Source organism: Garra rufa, chromosome 8 (assembly GCF_049309525.1).
Source record: "Garra rufa chromosome 8, GarRuf1.0, whole genome shotgun sequence".
NCBI classification, from domain to species: Eukaryota; Metazoa; Chordata; class Actinopteri; order Cypriniformes; family Cyprinidae; genus Garra; species Garra rufa.
In genome coordinates, this window is record NC_133368.1 from 17,137,257 (window position 1) to 17,157,431 (window position 20,175).

The 20,175-nt window shown below is 34.5% G+C and overlaps 2 protein-coding genes across 2 annotated transcripts in view; one reads left to right on the forward strand and one right to left on the reverse strand.

Moving 5' to 3' along the window:
• Nucleotides 1–11,278, reverse strand: dcaf17 (ddb1 and cul4 associated factor 17). Its single transcript, XM_073845551.1, has 14 exons — nt 10,640–11,278; nt 10,470–10,573; nt 9,491–9,581; nt 9,265–9,401; nt 8,752–8,830; nt 8,584–8,673; nt 8,279–8,386; nt 8,091–8,187; nt 4,141–4,283; nt 3,933–4,042; nt 2,268–2,355; nt 2,007–2,087; nt 454–609; nt 1–362 (listed from the first exon to the last, which is right to left on the reverse strand). The coding sequence occupies exons 1-14, from the start codon at nt 10,802–10,804 to the stop codon at nt 243–245; spliced, it is 1,569 nt and encodes a 522-aa protein (XP_073701652.1). The 5' UTR covers nt 10,805–11,278; the 3' UTR covers nt 1–242.
• Nucleotides 10,790–20,175, forward strand: part of mettl8 (methyltransferase 8, methylcytidine) — a 21,342-nt gene continuing 11,956 nt past the window's right edge. Inside the window, exons 1-7 of the mRNA XM_073845552.1 lie at nt 10,790–10,886; nt 11,431–11,581; nt 13,922–14,013; nt 14,108–14,385; nt 14,510–14,559; nt 16,325–16,385; nt 19,785–19,924. Of these exons, the coding sequence (XP_073701653.1) occupies nt 11,445–11,581; nt 13,922–14,013; nt 14,108–14,385; nt 14,510–14,559; nt 16,325–16,385; nt 19,785–19,924 (758 nt within the window). The 5' untranslated portion in view covers nt 10,790–10,886; nt 11,431–11,444. The remainder of the gene's footprint in view (nt 10,887–11,430; nt 11,582–13,921; nt 14,014–14,107; nt 14,386–14,509; nt 14,560–16,324; nt 16,386–19,784; nt 19,925–20,175) is intronic.

Here is a 20,175-nt window from a genome sequence, read left to right on the forward strand (position 1 = left end):
ACTAGTCTTTATTTAGTAAAGTTACAAGTAAATAATCAATTAGAAAAGTGTTTCAATGAATAAATGTGTTTGTCCATGCCAGGGTTGTCATATTGCAGTCTAAATGACAATGTTTAGGATTTATATCTTGTCTTTGTTTAGAAGATCTCAAAAATCCACATAAAAAATATACAAATTTATTTTATTTATTTTTTTTTGAGAAATGCACTAGTTCATTACTAATACATGAATATGAAATGTGCTCATGGTTCATCTGAGGGTCGTCTCTTCATTTTATAAACATGGCAGCAGAATGTATTATTTTTCTCCTGGACAGTGTGAATAATCGTGTCTCTATCGAAGTACACCTCATGACTGTAGGTCTGGAAAACAAAGCACAGAGGATGCTGGGTTATGACATAGAGATAGAGATAATAATATCTAAAAACAGAGGTGTTTATTTAAATATCATACCACATCCCATGGCTCTTTTAGAGGAACTCTCTTCATTAAAACCCCCGTCTTATTGTCATGTAGCCGAAGATGGGCTTGTCCTTCATCTTCAGTCTGAGTGATGTCTACCACAGCCAGCAGATCAAGTTCATCTTCATACTTCACCATTCTGAATGTCTAGATAAGACCGGCAAGTTACTACAGTCGTGGCCAAAAGTTTTGAGAATTACATAAATATTGGAAATTGGAAAAGTTGCTGCTTAAGTTTTTATAATAGCAATTTGCATATACTCCAGAATGTTATGAAGAGTGATCAGATGAATTGCATAGTCCTTCTTTGTCATGAAAATGAACTTAATCCCGAAAAAAAAACTTTCCACTGCATTGTTAAGAAGGCTTCAGGACATCCAAGAAAGTCCAGCAAGCGCCAGGATCGTCTCCTAAAGAGGATTCAGCTGCGGGATCGGAGTGCCACCAGTGCAGAGCTTGCTCAGGAATGGCAGCAGGCAGGTGTGAGCGCATCTGCACGCACAGTGAGGCCAAGACTTTTGGAAGATGGCCTGGTGTCAAGAAGGGCAGCAAAGAAGCCACTTCTCTCCAAAAAACAAACAAACATCAGGGACAGATTGATCTTCTGCAAAAAGTATGGCGAATGGACTGCTGAGGACTGGGGCAAAGTCATATTCTCTGATGAAGCCTCTTTCCGATTGTTTGGGGCATCTGGAAAAAGGCTTTTCCGAAAAGAAAAGGTGAGCGCTACCATCAGTCCTGTGTCATGCCAACAGTAAAGCATCCTGAGACCATTCATGCGTGGGGTTGCTTCTCATCCAAGGGAGTGGGCTCACTCACAATTTTGCCCAAAAACACAGCCATGAATAAAGAATGGTACCAAAACACCCTCCAACAGCAACTTCTTCCAACAATCCAACAACAGTTTGGTGAAGAACAATGCATTTTCCAGCACGATGGAACACCGTGCCATAAGGCAAAAGTGATAACTAAGTGGCTCGGGGACCAAAACGATGAAATTTTGGGTCCATGGCCTGGAAACTCCCCAGATCTTAATCCCATTGAGAACTTGTGGTCAATCCTCAAGAGGGGGGTGGACAAACAAAAACCCACTAATTCTGACAAACTCCAAGAAGTGATTATGAAAGAATGGGTTGCTATCAGTCAGGATTTGGCCCAGAAGTTGATTGAGAGCATGCCCAGTCGAATTGCAGAGGTCCTGAAAAAGAAGGGCCAACACTGCAAATACTGACTCTTTGCATAAATGTCATGTAATTGTCGATAAAAGCCTTTGAAACGTATGAAGTGCTTGTAATTATATTTCAGTACATCACAGAAACAACTGAAACAAAGGTCTAAAAGCAGTTCAGCAGCAAACTTTGTGAAAACTAATATTTGTGTCATTCTCAAAACTTTTGGCCACGACTGTACATGCAAATGTCAAAATATGAAACACAACAGACCATTTCAAAGATGCACTAGAGTGAAAAATCTTGATAACAAGAGGGATCTTCTCTGCACCAATGTTTTACAAAGAGCTATTGAAGAACCGTGATTAAAAGAACCTGCTGTGCTGGATCATCGTCCAACAACTGGAATCTCCTTTTCACTGCACGACCAGAAGACGTCACAACCACCTGCGGGGCCTGTGAGATAGAAGAAAAAAACATTTAAAAACCATCCTTCTAAGCAGTAATATTCATATTTTACAATAAATAAGAGCTGGTATTTTTGGTAAGTTTAAAAAGAAAAAAGTTATAATATCAAAATATCAACAGCAATCCATTGCTACCACAGCTGGTAATGAACTCATAAACAACAATTACACTATTGTCACGAGCAGCAGTGATGGAGAAGTCCGTGACTATCTCATACTTCCAATCACATCCTGTTTCAGCCGTGATCTTCAGAACGCTGTAAAAGAGAAAACTGAAAATTACAACCACAGAGAAAAAGAAAATTGGAGAAAAAGGCCATTTACCTACATGGGTTCTATGGCATATAACTAAAACAATACTCTCACTGTTGAGGGCAGTGTTTCTCATTCACTTGTTTATCCTTGTTCAAGGACACTGTTAATAAGTAGATTTTATTATTTTAAGATATCTTTTGCCATATACAGTTGAAGTCAAAAGTTTACATAAACCTTGCAGAATGAGCAAAATGTTAATTATTTTACCAAAATAAGAGGGGTTATACAAAATGCATGCTATTTTTTATTTAGTAGTGACCTGAATAAGGTAGTTCACATTAAAGAGGTTTGCATGTAGTCCACAAGAGAAAATTCAAAAACAAAAATTTCAAAAGTTTACATACATTTGATACTTAGTACACATGTCTAACTATTTTGTTTAGTGATAGTTGTTCATGAGTCCCTTATTTGTCTTGAACAGTTAAACTGCCTGCTGTTCTTTAGAAAAATCTTTCAGGTCCCACAAATTCTTTTTCGGCATTTGGTTCAAACACTCACTGATGCTCTAGAAGTAAAAACAATGCATTAAGAGTCGGGGTGAAAACTTTTTGAATTTGAAGTTCAGGTAAAATTTGAATTATTTTGTCTCTTGGGAAACATATAATATATGTATAATATATAGCTTCTAAAGGGCAGTATTAAAAAAAAAAATTAAAAAAAAATTAAAAAAAAAATTACACATCTTAATTCTGTTTATAAGTTTACACCCCCAGCTCTTAATGTATATATTTTCCTTCTCGAGCATCAGTGAGCGTTTGAGCCTTCTGTAATAGTTGCATATGAGTCTCAAGGGGATAGGGATCATACAGTCATTGATGGATTAAAATTCGCAAAAATGCTGAAAAACCAAATAATTTGTGGGATCTGAAGGATTTTTCTGAAGAACAGTGAGCAGTTTATCTGTTCAGGACAAACAAGAGACTCATGACTATCACTAAAACACACACACACACACACACACACACACACACACACACACACACACACACACACACACACACACACACACACACACACACACACACACACACACACACACACACATGTTGGGTTTACATGTTGTATGGGGACATTCCATAGGCGTAATGGTTTTTATACTGTACAAACCGTATTTTCTATCGCCCTACACCTAAACCTAGCCCTCACAGGAGATTGTGCATACTTTTACTTCATCAAAAAAAATCATTGTGCATGATTTATAAGCCTGTTTCCTCATGGGGACCTGAGAAATGTCCCCACAAGGTCAAAATCTACTGGTATTCCTATCCTTGTGGGGACATTTGGTCCCCACAACGTGATGAATACCAGGTACACACACACACACACACACACACAGCTGTGAATCATTCAGGTAACAACAAAATAATAATAATCAAGAGGATGTAGTTTTTATAAATGTAACTATTATATTATCTTGTGGACTATACATCTTTTATGTCAAACATGAATAACATTTTGCAGATTCCGCAAGGTGTATGTAAACTTTTGACCTCAACTGTATAATAAAAATTAAGCTCACTTTATTGTGCTGGGCCCAGCATGAACAATTCGACCCGAATCATCTGGGTGAAAAAAGATCCAGTCTGCTTCCAAAGAGTCACATTTCATGTCCTGGACGCCGTTCTTAGCCTGATGTACAGATGACAGATTAATTGATTAGATAGACTAGATCATTACACACAAGTCAAATTTATTTATACAATATCTGTAGGAATAAGAGTATTCACCAGTGCTCCGTCTATGAAAGAGCAGACATGATGAGTTCCTCTGTGTCTCTTGTGGTTGGGCGTGTAGATGTAGTGCCAGGGATGACCTCCGATCTGAACCCCGTTCTCAAAGTATGACATCTCAAACAATACAGGAGGACACTCTGTAGAAAGAAGTATTGCAACTCAAATGAAAACATTAACCTGATTATTTTCTGTAATTGTCACACCATATACACAGTGCCTATACATAAATTCAGATGTGTTCTCCACAAAGTCAAATATATATAAAGGCCATTCAACTAACTTCCTTTAGAAAGTGTAAATACTTGGAAGCACAACGTGTGCATAAATTATTGCAAGGTTCAAAGATAAGTTTTTAGGCTTCTATTATTAGTATCTTTGCTCTCTGTATTAATAAGTCAACAGAAGCTAGCTATATTTGCTGGAAATTCCTGATGAAGTTGAAAAGGAGAACAGCAAACCGGAAATGGTACAAAGAGTGGCTGCAAACAGTAGCAGAGGTCAAAGAATGTTCAGACGATTCATATATATATATATATATATATATATATATATATATATATATATACAGTATGTCACAAAAGTGAGTACAACCCTCACATTTCACTTCTTAACCTATTTAGTATAACTTCTCAAGGGACAATAATATAGAACTAAAACGTGGATGTATTTTAGAGTAGTCAATGTGCAGCTTGTATAGCAGTATAGGTTTACTGTCCTCTGAAAATAACTCAACATACAGCCATTATTGTCAAAATAGCTGGCAACAAAACTGATAACAGCAGTATGTTGTAGCCACATGTCCTATTCATCATGTTTATGTTTTGTCTGCTTGACAGGGCCATACAAAGTTGTGGATCTTGTATTAGAGCAGTTAAAATTAGGTGCTTTAAGTACAATTCTCTCATACCGACCACTGGATGTTCAACATGGCATCTCATGGCAAAGAACTCTCTGAGGATTTGAGAATTAGAATTGTTGCTCTCCACAAAGATGGCCAAGGCTATTAGAGGTTCAGTAACACCCTAAAACCAAGTTACACTACAGTGGTCAGGGTCATACAGAGGTTTTCCAAGATGTGTTCCATTCAGAACAGGCCTTGCAAGGGTCGATGAAGTCGTTCTGTGCGATTTTCAGGTGCAGAACCTGGCTTCAAAAAACAGATGCATGAATTACTGGAACCATGTCCTGTGGTCTGATGAGACTTAGATAAACTTGTTTGGCTCAGATGGCCTTCCCTCCCGTTTTGCAACATGATAACGATTCCAAACACACCACCAAGATGACAACTGCCTTGCTGAGGAAGCTGAAGCTGAAGGTGATGGGCTGGCCAAGTACGTCTCCAGACCTGAACCCTATTAAGCACCTCAAGCGTAAGATGGAGAAGCACCATGTGTCTAATGTCTAGCAGCTCCATGATGTCATTATAGAGGAGTGGAAGAGGATCCCAGCAACAACCTGTGCAGCTCTGGTCAATTCCATGCCCAGGATGATTAAAGCAGTGCCAGATAACAATGGTGCTAACACAATATATTGACACTTTGGAAAAGTTCACTTAGGGTGTACTTACTTTTGTTGCCAGCTATTTTGACAATAATGGCTGTATGTTTAGTTATTTTCAGAGGACATTAAATCTATACTGCTATACAAGCTGCACACTGACTACTCTAAAATATATCCAAGTTTAATTTCTATAGTATTGTCCCTTGAGAAGATATACTAAAATGGTTGCTGAAATGTGAGGGATGCACTCACTTTTGTGAGATACTGTATACACAGACTGTGAGAACAAATTGAGGTAATGGTCCACTTGCTCCTATGTAGAATAGAGGTTTGAATTAGTCTACATGAGTGTATATGGATGTAATGTATGCCAACGTTTGTCATTTTTATTCATTTTTGTAGTTTTTTCTTCTTAAAAGTTTCCCTATTGTTGCTAAAAATAAACAATAAAAAGGATGTGTAAATACTGTAGCACTGTGGTGTCTAACCACTGCCTGTTCCACACCAACAATTACTGTACACACTTCACCTCTACAACTGCCTGCAACTTTCTTCAGTAAAAGTTCATAGTAATTACAGTGGTGACTAATGAAAGAAGAAATATAGTCACTGGATATTCTAAAAAAAATGAAGAACAGTCTTTTCAATCAGAATTTAGATACCACTGGAATAGCCAAAAATTCTCCAAAGAGAAAGTAGCTTGACTCCATAGATAAAGGTCACCTAAAGTGATGTTTTCACAGGCTCGGCTTTGCCCAAGGATTTTAAGAGGTGTCATATAGTGTTTGTAATCATGTTTTTGTATAGTGTTATTATGCTCAGTGGTAGAAAAATGAGTTTATAGCCTTGGACTGTCAGAGTGGGAGATTGCTCTGTGTTCTCAACACAATGGGAATAAAATACATGAGGCATGGGGTTCTGAATGTAAAATAAATGATGCTAGAAATAACTGCTCAATTTTAACAATTTCAGCTCAGTATGAATTTCAAATTATGCCATTTTAAATGTCACATTTTTAAACATTTGGGTGAATCTCACAAAACCTGTCAAGGATATTTCACTTCAAAATCTAATGAAAGAGATCAACTATATTTTGCATGAACAGAAATTACTCATTTAAGGTTTGATACTTGATATTTTCTGCTTTACTATACAAAGAGTGGAGGTTACTATATATACAGTGGGTACGGAAAGTATTCAGACCCCCTTAAATGTTTCACTCTTTGTTATATTGCAGCCATTTGCTGAAATCATTTAATTTCATTTTTTCCCTCATTAATGTACACACAGCACCCCATATTGACAGAAAAACACAGAATTGTTGACATTTTTGCAGATTTATTAAAAAAGAAAAACTGAAATATCACATGGTCCTAAGCATTCAGACCCTTTGCTGTGACACTCATATATTTAACTCAGGTGCTGTCCATTTCTTCTGATCATCCTTGAGATGGTTCTACACCTTCATTTGAGACCAGCTGTGTTTGATTATACTGATTGGACTTGATTAGGAAAGCCACACACCTGTCTATATAAGACCTTACAGCTCACAGTGCATGTCAGAGCAAATGAAAATCATGAGGTCAAAGGAACTGCCTGAAGAGCTCAGAGACAGAATTGTGGCAAGGCACAGATCTGGCCTAGGTTACAAAGGTTCTCAGATGTATCAAGGTGCACAAAGGTCTCTCTCACATTTTCACACACACACACACACACACACACACACACACACACACACACACACACACTATAATATGCCGTTATACTCCATAGAACTCTATGTAAAAACTAAGCTTTTTTTGCAAAGGCCTAAAGGGTTAATGGGGCCAACTGATAATCAACAGTAAAATGTACTAATTTTACCTCTTCCCAACAGGGAAAACCACAAACAATCAAGAAATTATCATTATATGGTGTCATGTCAAAAAATGTGGTTATAATGGAAGTCAATGGGGCAAAAACAGCCACAAACAACAAATGAGGGAGAAAAAAATGAAAATCTGATGCTGCGCCAAAACTAACAATGCATGAAAACCAATCTTCTTACTAATCTTTCACATGTCCAAGACTGTTAAAAAGGTAAAAAAAAAATCCAGTCCACAATTACCTTTTATATTGAAAATAAGTTATTTTGTGTGTGTTTTTTTCCAAAATCAGTGACATCATTTATGAACTTGGCAATTAAAGAGTCAAAATCCTGAATTTTTTCAAAAGATTTGGTAGTTTTGATCAGGACTGAGGTTGATTAACAGATTTATGCAAAAAAAAATTCAAAAAAATATTTATCTGATAAATTTTTACAGCAGTTTAATTTAGTGGATGTGTTCATCCACGAACATAACGAGAGGGTAGTTAATGTGAACAATGCACAAGGGATATATATATATATATATATATATATATTTTTTTTTTTTTTTTACAGTTTAGTAGTATTAGACACCCACCGTGAATGTGAATATTGATCGGAATACCATATGGAGCTTCTCCCACAATTCCTTTCCGCTCACACTGCTGCCCCAGAGACAACTTCTCATTTCTAAACTAAAGTGGAAAGAACACGTACGATATAATTACAGAACAAACAGGGCTAATCAATCAAACAATCATAAAAAAACAATAATGTTTTCAGTACCTTATTAACAATGTACTCAAAACTGTACAGTTTGACATGTTTTGAGCTGTGTGACACAGCTAACACTCCCTGTGACAGCAGCACGTCCACAGCGGTCTTACCGAAGACCTGAACACAACCCACTTATACTGATTCATTCAATTAGGTATTTAAATAATAAAAAAAAGACCATTTCTTCAAACTAAGCTGCAAGAAATATCTTATTCCAAACCAAATTTAACATTATAAGTGAAGCTAAATTGAAATACATTTTTTAAAAAGATGATAAATATAAATGTATTTGAAAGTACTCATGCAAATATTACTTTTTTATTTATCTCCAGCATTCCTACAAGCTCTAGTGGAAAGACTTGAAATACGGCCACACGCATGAGGATGTTATTATCAACACCAGCCTGAAAGAGAGATAGAGAAATAGAGTGACCCAACTGCAAATGGAGCAAGTAAAGTGCAGATATGAGATAAAGTCTGACCTGTCGTTCCAGAGTCGTCTGTTTGCTCTGAATGGATTTGACATAAAATGTCTCCTGTGAGGAGTCCCAACCTAGAGATCTGTTGACAAACTCATATTAATATAACAAAAAACACATTCCAGCATACAACTTGTCCAAAGTTGTCTAGATAAGTGGGTGAGATTACTGCTTTTATCAAAAATTATACTGTAACATGACACAAAATGCTGCTTGTTATCATTGAAGTACTCATTTTTACTACTTATTTTAGTTACGACAGTTAAAACTAGATAGAAATGCTTTTTCAACACAAACTCTGATGTTGGCTTGAGAAAGTCTGACCAGAGAGTTTGAAGTAGTTTAAAAGCTTGAAATGTTAAGGTTTTGAGGTTGATAGATAGATGGATGGATAGATAGATAGATAGATAGATAGATAGATAGATAGATAGATAGATAGATAGATAGATAGATAGATAGATAGATAGATAGATAGATAGATAGATAGATAGATAGATAGATAGATAGATAGATAACCTGAATTTGAAATGAGAAGAGAGGTAGACTCGCTCTAGTGCTTTTCCTGTGTCAGCCGAGAGCCGATATAACCAGTTATGAGCTGTCAGAACAAGCAGACATGACTTCTGATCTGAACTATTTGGTAGAACTTTGTCCTGCAAAAACATCAGTTATATAAAGTTAAAACATCTATTTATTTTGCATATGCAAATATAAATGACGTGCAGTAGATGATCAAACTCACTAGAGGACACTGGCATAATAAAGCATCTTCAATCTTCTCTGTTTTGGGAGCCCTGGGAAGCTCATACAGCTGTTCAGGCTCAGGCAAAAGGCTGTGATTTTTAATAAATGTGAAACATATTAATAGATGTCATCAGTCACAGTCAATTGTAAACACTGTTTAATGCATTAACTAACATGAACGATGAACAATTTTTAGTTTTATAGAATTTAACCATGTTTGTGAATGTTAGTTAATAAAATGTTCATAGTTCAAAGTGCAATAATGTTGACAGACACAACTTATGATCTTAAAAATGTATTAGTAAATGCAAATATTAACCAAGATTAATAAATGCTGTAGAAGTACTGCACATACACTACCAGTCAAAAGTGTTTGAACAGTACGTTTTTCAATGTCTTTAAAGAAATCGCTTGTGTTCACCAAGCCTGCATTTATTTAATCCAAAGTAAAATAGTTTTACTATTTAAAATAACTGTTTTCTATTTGAATATATTTTAAAATGTAATTTATTCCTGTTATTTCAAAGCTGAATTTTTAGTATTATTACTCCAGTCACATGATCCTTCAGAAATCATTCTAATATTCTGATTTGCTGCTCAAAAACCTTTAATTTTATTATGTTGGAAACTGAATTTTGAAAGCAGATTTTTATTTCTGTTTTTTTTTTTTTAATGAATAGAATATACAAAAAACATCTGAAATAAAAATCTTTTGTAACATAAATGTCTTTATCACCACTTTTGAACAATTTTAAGCATACTTGCTAAATAAAAGTATACATTTCTATAATTTCTTTTCAAAACATTATTTTAAGAAGATTTCTTTAAAAAATCTTACTGTTCAAAAACTTTTGACTGGTAGTTAGTTCATATTGACATATGAAACCTTATTGTAACGTACCAATTTCTTAAAATTGTCTACCTGTGTCTAAAAACAAAAACATTTTTAAATAGTTTAAAGAGATTAAATAGTTTACCTGCTGTAGCAACACCTGTAATTATCAAAGTATATCCGTCCACTTTCATAGGAGATGAGGGATTTGGAAGTCTTGCTCCAAACCTTTGTGAATTCTGCACCATCCTATAAAGTCATGTCATAAATTAACATAAAGCAAATAAAAAAAGTATTTACTACAGCAATGCTTACCTGGAGAATGATGTTTCTCAGGATTTTAAGATTAGCTCCCAGTAATCTGCCAGTGTCATTGGAGTATGATCCATTGGCTTTTGAAGTCAGTAGATTACAGGTGTTTTTACTAGTGCGTGTGCACGCAAGGGGGCGCTGTGCACGTGGAGACGGCAGCGCGCACATAGGGGACGGTACCTCTCACACCATTCATATAAAATACACTAACACAAAACTAAGCGGAATAATCTTCAGAAATGACATATAAGTAAGTGCTGGGTGAAGTCAACTCTGTCTTTTCATATTCAGACTCTGCAATCCTTTTAGCGTCGCTCAAATTCATATTAGTGCTATCCGTTAACAACGGTTAACTTTAAATATTACACTACAAAACATCTGCGTCTTATGACTTGCATAAATCAAATATAAGCCGATACATTAATATATTTTGCTCTTATCATGTTTAAACGTGTGGTTTCAGTAAACATGATTTGCTACTAAGCTAACTGTTAACTGCTAAAATTTCCATTGCTTACGTAAATCCTCATATCAATTTCAAAAACGTAGCAAAATTATAGAATATATTCGCATGCAAATCGTACAATTTTCTGCTCGTAGTAGTAATTTTTTTACTTGCTTTCAAATTGTAATCGGCATGCAAACTGCTCACATGTGTTTACAAAAACTTCCGGGTGTACGTCATCTGAAGGCGCATAGTCGCTGTTTCCGGCTGGGATATGTAGTTTAATATGTTATAGAAGTATTTAGTGTGTGTTTACTTTGTAATCATAATCATTAATTGGTCTTCTCAGATGAGTGTGGAGAGATGAGGGGGTTCTTGAAGCTGACTGTCCGTGCTGTGAGCTGCATTCCCCGCAGGCTGTACAATGGAGGAAGACCACCTGCGCCACTAGGAGGAAGAATCCTCACCAACCCTGATGACATCTTTCAGCATAACATGTGGTACAGATGACTGAGTTTAGATGATGCCTATTAGCTACCTTCAGCTTAGGTTCATATTAGCAAGATTAGTTTAGGTGACACATTTGAAGAAAACACAGACTTGATATCAGTGAAGACTGATGTAAGTTAGTAATTCAATACAGTGACATTCATATTCTAGTTTTATGAGCTCATTAACTAAGGCTACGTAGAGTATAAAAAATATGAATGATATATATATATATATATATATATATATATATATATATATATTATATATATATATATATATATATATATACATATACCAGTCAAAAGTTTTTGAACAGTAATATATTTAAAATAAGTCTCTTCTGCTCACCAAACCTGCATTTATTTGATCTAAAGTAAAGCAAAAACATTAATATTCTGAAATATTTTACTAATTGTTTCTATTTGAATATATTTTTAAATGTAATTTATTCCTGTGAAATGTGATTACTCCAGTCACGTGATTCTTCAGAACTCATTCTAATATTCGGATTTTCTGCTCGAAAACCCTTTATTTTTTTATATTATTATTATATTTTTTTTTATTAACCTGCTTTTATTTCAGATAAAAAGCTGATCTTTGGATCTTTCTATTCGTCAAAGAATCCTGAAAAAAATGTACTCAGCTATTTTAAATATTGATAATAATTATAATAATAATAATAATAATAGTAATATTAATACTAACAATAATAATTAATAATAATAATTGTTTCTTGAACAGCAAATCCGCATATTAGAAAGATTTTTGAAGAATCATGTGACACTGAAGACTGGAGTAATGATGCTGAAAATTTAGCTTTGACTGCAGGAATAAATTACTTTTTAAAATATATTCACATAAAAAGCTGTTAATTCAAATTGTGCTCTCGCGAGACCTCTGAATTTCCAGGGTAGCTTTTGCTCTATTTTGGATCAAATAGTTGCAGGCTTGGTGAGCAGAAAAGACAGTGTCCGATGTTGAAAAATGTTGAGACATTATTATGTTAAAAAAAAAAATAAAAAAAAAAAAAAAAACCTTTTATTGTAGACAATTCAAATTTATATGCATGATAAATAAAATAAAATAAAATGTTCTTTTTATATTTAAATTAATTGATTGATTAATTTGCGTTTTACAGTACATATTAGCTTTACAGAAATGTAGTTTCTGGTTCTTTTTAGTGAGCCAGATCATTTGGCTCAGCTCAACAAGAAGAACTGGTGCTTTCAGGCTCCTGAACAATTCTTCATTTAGTAACTTCTGGCTGTTATAATTCAGACAAATTTAGCAATATTTTGACTTATGATTTGTATGTTTGTGTTATTATATTATTTGTTATTATTATTATACCAAACCTTTCCAGAAAACTTTTTGTCCCCAGAATAGATTTTTACTTAAAAAAAAAAAAAAAGAAATACTGTAAATACATCAGCCCCTATTGCAGAATGTTATAATGAAATAATTTAAACACAAGTAATTTCAAACCAAAAAAAGAAAGAAATCGGCTCTCAGATGGGAACTTACTCCCATTGTTCACTTTAGCTGGCAAATAGAAACACGTTATTAACAGGGAGTAAAAATAAAATAAAATAAACCTGAAAATAAAAAAATATGACCAAGGCAAGGACAGAGATGGAGATGCATTAACCAAAAATTAAAGGATAGTTCCACTAAAAATTAAAAATCTGTCATTAATTACTCACTGTTATGTCGTTCCAAATCCATAAGACCTTCGCTCATTTTTTTTAAGCAAATTAAGATGTTTTTGATTAAATTCGAGAGGTCTCTGACCCTTCATAGACAGCAACGGTACTACTAAATTCATGGTCCAGACCAGAAAGGTACCAAGAACATCAACAAAATTGTCCATGTGACATCAGTGGTAGTTTTTTTGCGCAACAAAAATTATTCTCATAGCTTCGTAAAATTACCGTTGAGCCACTAATATCGATGTCTATGGAGGTTCAGAAAGCTCTCGAATTTAATCAGAAATATCTCAATTTGTGTTCCAAAGACGAACAAAGGTCTTAGGAACAACATGAGCGTGAGTAATTAAAGACAGAATTTTCATTTTTGGGTGAGCTATCAATTCTGTGAAATATATATTTCAAAAGATAATTTAATCTTTAATTTTTTGGGGTAATTAGATCTATTAATAGTAAGGACTGGATGTTGTCCCTTATTTAGAAAATAATCTTTTAATAATAGTGTTTGCATTTATCGTCTAGCGGATTTAATGCAAAATTTAATTAATTGTATTATTATTTTATTTATTATAACAAGTACTGAAAAATAAGTGTTTGATCAGTTCAGTGACATAAATGTTCATACTGTGTGCTGTGCTCCAGGGATCATGTGCAGTGGACAGAGGAGGAGATGGAAAAGGCCCGGCAAAAAGCAGAGGAGAACTCTGAAGAGAAGATTCCTGTAGAAGAGCAATGTAAGGATTCAAAACCCAACATTCAAAGCATGAATGTTAATGTTTGCCAGCTTGTTTTTCAAGTTTTGATCCCTTGTTGTTTTCTTTTCATCAGCCAAATATATCACAGAAGCTCATAAGTATTGGGACCGATTTTATGAAATGCACCAGAGGAAGTTCTTCAAAAACCGAACTTGGCTTTACATTGAATTCCCAGAGCTGTTCCCTCCAGATGCTGCAGGGATGTGCAGCCCAGAGCAGAGGCTGGGCAGTGAGGTGGGCTCATGCTCAGAGTCTGGGAACAGAGAAAACCAGCAGCCCAGCGGTTCCAGCACATTAACCAGTGATATGGACACTTTCCCTGGACAGCATGCTGCTTTCAGGATACTAGAGGTACAGCCTCTGTTCAATCTCTCAAAAATGATTTATTCATTGCCAGATTTTTTTGGTGTGTCATAATTTAAGGCTGTAGTATCACCTTGTTTTGCAGTGGTTTTGATTAATATGTTTTATGCAGGTGGGCTGTGGTGCAGGTAACAGTGTGTTTCCCATCATCAGCACCATCAGGTAAGAGCATCATCTTCACTGTGTGGAAAACAAAACCTCATTTCCTCAGAAGAAAAAAATGTTTTTTATTACTAGGTGAAATGATGTAGGTTTGCCCTAGAGAAGAACAAAAAGCACCATTAGATTAAAATTCAAATGTATGGAGTCAGTAAGATTTAGAGATAAATGTCTTGAAAGAAATCCCTGCACACCAAAATAGATTAAAAGCAGTACTGCTGTGAAATAATATTACAGATTAAAACAACAGTTTTGTATGTTAATATGTAATTTACTCCCGTCATACAAAGCTGAATGTTCAGCATCATTACTCCAGTCTTCAGTGTCACATGATCCTTCAGAAATTGTTCTATTATGATTTGCTGCTCAAGAAACATTTCTTATTAATGTTGAAACCAGTTGTGCTGCTTAATATTTTTGTGCCCTTTTTATTCTTTGATGGATAAAGTTGTGCTGCTTTATTTGAAGCAGTACTCTTTTGATAAATGATACATGTTTTTACTTTCATGTTTGATCAATTTAATGCATCCCCACTGAAAAAAATGAAACCTCAAACTTTTGAACACAGCGTAGATCTCATGCTCTCTTCTGAAGCCACAAGCTTCATATGCAGAACTATATCTTCAGTATTTAAGACTATACATTATCCCATACAGTTGAGGTCAAAAGTTTACATACACTTTGCAGAATCTGCCAAATGTGAATTATTTTACGGAAATAAGTGGTATCATACAAATTGTATGTTATTTTTTATTTAGTACTGACCTGAATAAGACATTTCACATAAAACATTTACATATAGTCCACAAGAGAAAATAATAGTTGAATTTATAAAAAATGACAGCAGCGTGGTAGTTGTTCATGAGTCCCTTGTTTGTCCTGAACAGTTAAACTGTCTGCTGTTCTTCAGAAAAATCCTTCAGGTCCCACAAATTCTTTGGTTTTTCAGCATTTTTGTGTATTTGAACCCAACAATAGTAAATGTAACTTATTTTGTCTTCTGGGGAACATGTAAGTATCTTCTGTAGCTTCTGAAGGGCAGTACTAAACAAAACAAAAAAATATATATTTAGGCAAAATAAGAAAAATAAGAACATCTTCATTCTGTTAAAAAGTTTTCAGCCCCTGGCTCTTAATGTATCATTTTTCCTTCTGAAGCATCAGTGAGCGTTTGAACCTTCTGTAATAGTTGCATATGAGTCCCTCAGTTGTCCTCAGTGTGAAACAATGCATCTCAAAATCATACAGACATTGTTCAAAAAAGGGTTCAAATACACAAAAATGCTAAAAAACTAAAGAATTTGTAGGACCTGAAGGATTTTTCTGAAGAACAGCCGGCAGTTTGACTGTTCAGGACAAACAAGGGACTTATGAACAACTATCACAAAAAAAAAACAAAAAAAAAAAAAAACAGCTGTGGATCATTCAGGTAACACAGTATTAAGAATCAAGGGAATGTAAACTTTTGAACAGGGTCATTTTTATAAATTCAACTATTATTTTCTCTTCTGGACGATATTTAAATGTCTTTTATGTGCAATATCCTGTTCAGGTCAGTACTAAATAAAAAAAAAATAGCATGCATTTTGTATGATCCCTCTTATTTTGGTAAAATAATTCATATTTAGCAGATTCTGAAAGGTGTATGTAACTTTTGACCTCAACTGCACATATTAAATTCTTAGGTGAGGAGATGCAAATTTAAAGTTGTAATAGAAACCCTTATGGGGAGTAGTATGTAAACACATGTATTTGTGTATTTTTTTAGGGGCAGGAAGGCATTTCTGTACTGCTGTGACTTCTCATCTCGAGCTATCGAGCTCATCCAGGTAAATGACAGTCACATGTCTCTGTTCCTCAGCGCATAATTATACGTGCCACCTTTACATCAAACAGAGCCCACACACATCCCAGATTTACATTAGTGAAAGCCTTTGAGAATGGATAAAGATGGGGAGGGCAACATGTCCCGTTCTCCATTCATATTAATGACGGCTGATCAGTCGTGTGGGAGTTTGGCTCTGTCTCCTGGTGCTTGATGCTTTTTGGTATGCAGAGACCTTCATCAAATGCCAACAGCAGAACATATTGAATAGTGGGGGAAGTGACATCCACAGCATGCCGACAGCAGCATTTCTATTCAGTCAATATTGATTTTTTTTTTAGTAAAATCTCATTCTGCTTAAAAAACTGTACTCATGAAGTAATATTTCAACATTTTGTGAAGTCCAAGTGAAAAAAGCCCACCCAGAGTCTCTCCCACCCAGATGTCTTGGACTGCATGCCTTCTTTAATTTTAAAGGTTGTATCAGCGATTTCTAGCCTGAAACATAAAGTTTCAAATTCAGCTGACCTTTCATCACGATCCGCTCGCTGCCTGCCCCATAAATTGTCTGTGAAAAAAACGCGTCTCTCTGGTCAGCCTAGGGTCCGAGATATGCCAAAAAAACAATCTGCACTACCAACCTTTCCACAGATAAACAAACAGTGTTCCAACCAATCAGCGTCAGGGGTTTGGTGTTATGGACTTTCGCTCCGCCTCCCTCACATCCCTGCACCAGTAGTTCCTTTTAGTTTTAGTTTTTAGTTCCTACTGGTGCAGGGATGTGAGGGAGGCGGAGCGAAAGTCCATAACACCAAACCCCTGACGCTGATTGGTTGGAACACTGTTTGTTTATCTGTGGAAAGGTTGGTAGTGCAGATTGTTTTTTTGGCATATCTCGGACCCTAGGCTGACCAGAGAGACGCGGTTTTTTCACAGATAATTTATGGGGCAGGCAGCGAGCAGATCGTGAAGAAAGGTCAGCTGAAATTGACACTTTATGTTTTAGGCTAGAAATCGCTGATACAACCTTTAATATACACTACCTTTTCAAACTTTAGGCATTTTTTAAAGAAATGAACTGAGCACAGACAGTAAAAACCGACCTTAATGATAGTTTTGATTTAAAAAATGTATACACTGAGAAAAACAATAAGTAAATTGACTTAATTTTCATTTTGCTAGTTTTTGCATGCATATTTTTTAATGCAAAATTTAAGTATGGAATTAAGTAAAATCTACTTAACTAAGTAAATTAAAATTAGCAAAGGAAATAAGTATGTTTAATGTGTACAGTTACAGTACAGAGTTTAATGAGTAATTTCTACTTAATTATTTTAAGTTTACCCTGCAGTTCTCACGTATAATTCACTAAACTTTACTCAAACATCATAGCACTGAAAAACAATACCATTAAAGCATGTGGTTCACTTACAAACACATATGTAAGCAAGTAGACGTTCCTTATTGTTTTTAAGGTTATATATTGATTCAATGTAGTTAGTAACCAAATGAACACAGAGACCTCAATACTTGGCACCTGATACACAATGATGGTAACAATCAGTGAATAGTTAGATTATGAATGGGTCATTTTGAGTAGAAAATGAACTCTAGATGTTACAAAACAGCAAGTTACTTAACCTAACAACAAAAGTAACCAAAAAACGTGTAAATGCATCTCGAAAACAGCACAAATTTAACCTTATTAATTATTCATGCCCAAGTGCATGATGAGATGATGCATGATGACAACAGGATCATGACTTTGATATTTACTTAAACAATCTTTGTAAAAAAAATAAAAATTTCAATAAAATATTATAAGTTCAAATTTTTAATTCTACAAGCTTTAATTGAGTACCAATATTGAATTTACTCTCTTTTTTTATTCTTGCCTGAACTAAACTACTTAATGTAGAAATTACATTTGTTTTTTCTGTATTATTTACTTTACCACAAAATAATTTTATTAGTGTATTTTACTTAAGTCCTGTTCTCTTGAATTTCAGTTTCCACAAAATATTAATCAGTACAACTGTCTTGGAAACTAAAGAGTTTTTGAAATATATAAAAAAGAAAAGATTATCTTTTTTGTAATATTTCACAATATTACTGTTTTACTGTATTTTTAAATTATAAATACATGGAGCCATATAAGCTTAAAGGACCTGAGATGACTGAGCAGCCTGTTATAGTTTTTAATATTTTGCTGATGTGTTCATTCAAGAGTAATTCTTGGGAATTTAAATGAATTTATGAAAATGTATTATATTTTACATTTTAAGTATTTCATATTTAATTGTTTGTTAAGACAAGTTATTAAAGGGGAGAAAAACAATGATTTTTCATGCACCTGTCAAGTTTGAGATTTTGGGGTTTTTGGTGTTTCATAAAGGTTTTTTTTTTCAGACTAGTGGAAAGAATACACCCAAAAGACACTGTTAAGTGTTTGTTTTATAGCACTTTATCTATTTGTGTCAATAGATTTCAATTACAATCCATATTTTTAAAGGCTGTTTTCTCAAAATTAGTTTTTCTCCTACACTGAGCCATAAATCTCCACTTCAGTTTTTCAGAGGGATTTGTTCATATAAAATTTGCTGGATTTTTTTTAACATTTTATTTATTTTATTGCCCGAAAAATGGTAAAAAAAAAAAAAAAAAAAAAATACATTGTTTTTTGAGTTTGTGACAAAATTAGATCCCCTCTGTAAAAACATTTGACTCTAATGTCAAAAAAATTAAACACGTATTTTGAAACTGACTTTATCCATTGTTTAGATTTTTATTCTAGAAATAAATGCAAATTAGCACATATTTTATTAAATAATGCCTCATTTGCATATTAAAACCTAACATTTTAGAAAACTTGTAATACATTTTTTTTTTGCAATTATCAATGTAAGCAATTAACTGGGTAAGTAAGGTGATAACTATTAGTTTTTTTTTACCCTATTCACTTGCAGAGTCTCGCCTTAACAGCATTTCCCATTGCTAAAAATATTTTACAATATTCTACAATATTTAAAGTAGTGTTGTATATTTTTATTGTAGTATTGAATTTAATTTATGCTAGTTTTAATTTTAATACAGTTCTTCATAGGCTTTTATTTTTGGGATGAAGTATGACATTGACATTTCATTGTGGGAGTCACACTAAAAGTGATTTTATTTATTGTATTCAAAATTAAATTCAAGCAATCCCAATGTCATTAGCATTCCCATGTATTTATGTAATTAAAGTGTCGTCAGCTTTCATATTAAAATAAATGAACTCATAACATTCGCTAATTATATTAGTATGATAAAATATCTGCAGGGTAATTCCAAAAAGGCAAAAACTAAAATGCTTTAGTAAAACTGCAGTCATTTGAGGACAGTTGTGCATGTTTTTCCCTTGCAGGAGCACCCAGATTATGACCCTGCAGTGTGTCATGCATTTGCGCGGGACATTTGTGACACAACGTCCCCATTTCCCTTCCCCCCTGAGAGTCTGGACATTATTCTGGTGGTCTTTGTGCTATCTGCCATCCTCCCAGCACGGTAATAAAGGTCATATACTCTCACAGACACACACACACGCACACACACACACACACACACACACACACACACACACACATTCATTATGTTAACACTGTAACACACTTGCCCAGCATGCACCTGACATTAGAGTCTGTTTATTTGAGCAGAATCCACAGCGTCCATTACTGCCGTCTCGCTTATAGCAGCCATTCCCAGTTTATCATGCTGTTCTGTCCTTCAGTCAAATCTACCTATCGCACATGTATTTA

Excerpts from the sequence above, each read along its gene's own strand:
- dcaf17 (XM_073845551.1), bottom strand. The coding sequence starts at position 10,804 with ATGTGCGCGCTGCCGTCTCCACGTGCACAGCGCCCCCTTGCGTGCACA. Across the intron at positions 610-2,006 it reads ACGATGATCCAGCACAGCAG|ACATTCAGAATGGTGAAGTA; the intron begins GTTCTTTTAATC and ends GGTCTTATCTAG. Across the intron at positions 363-453 it reads TAAAAGAGCCATGGGATGTG|ACCTACAGTCATGAGGTGTA; the intron begins GTATGATATTTA and ends TTTGTTTTCCAG.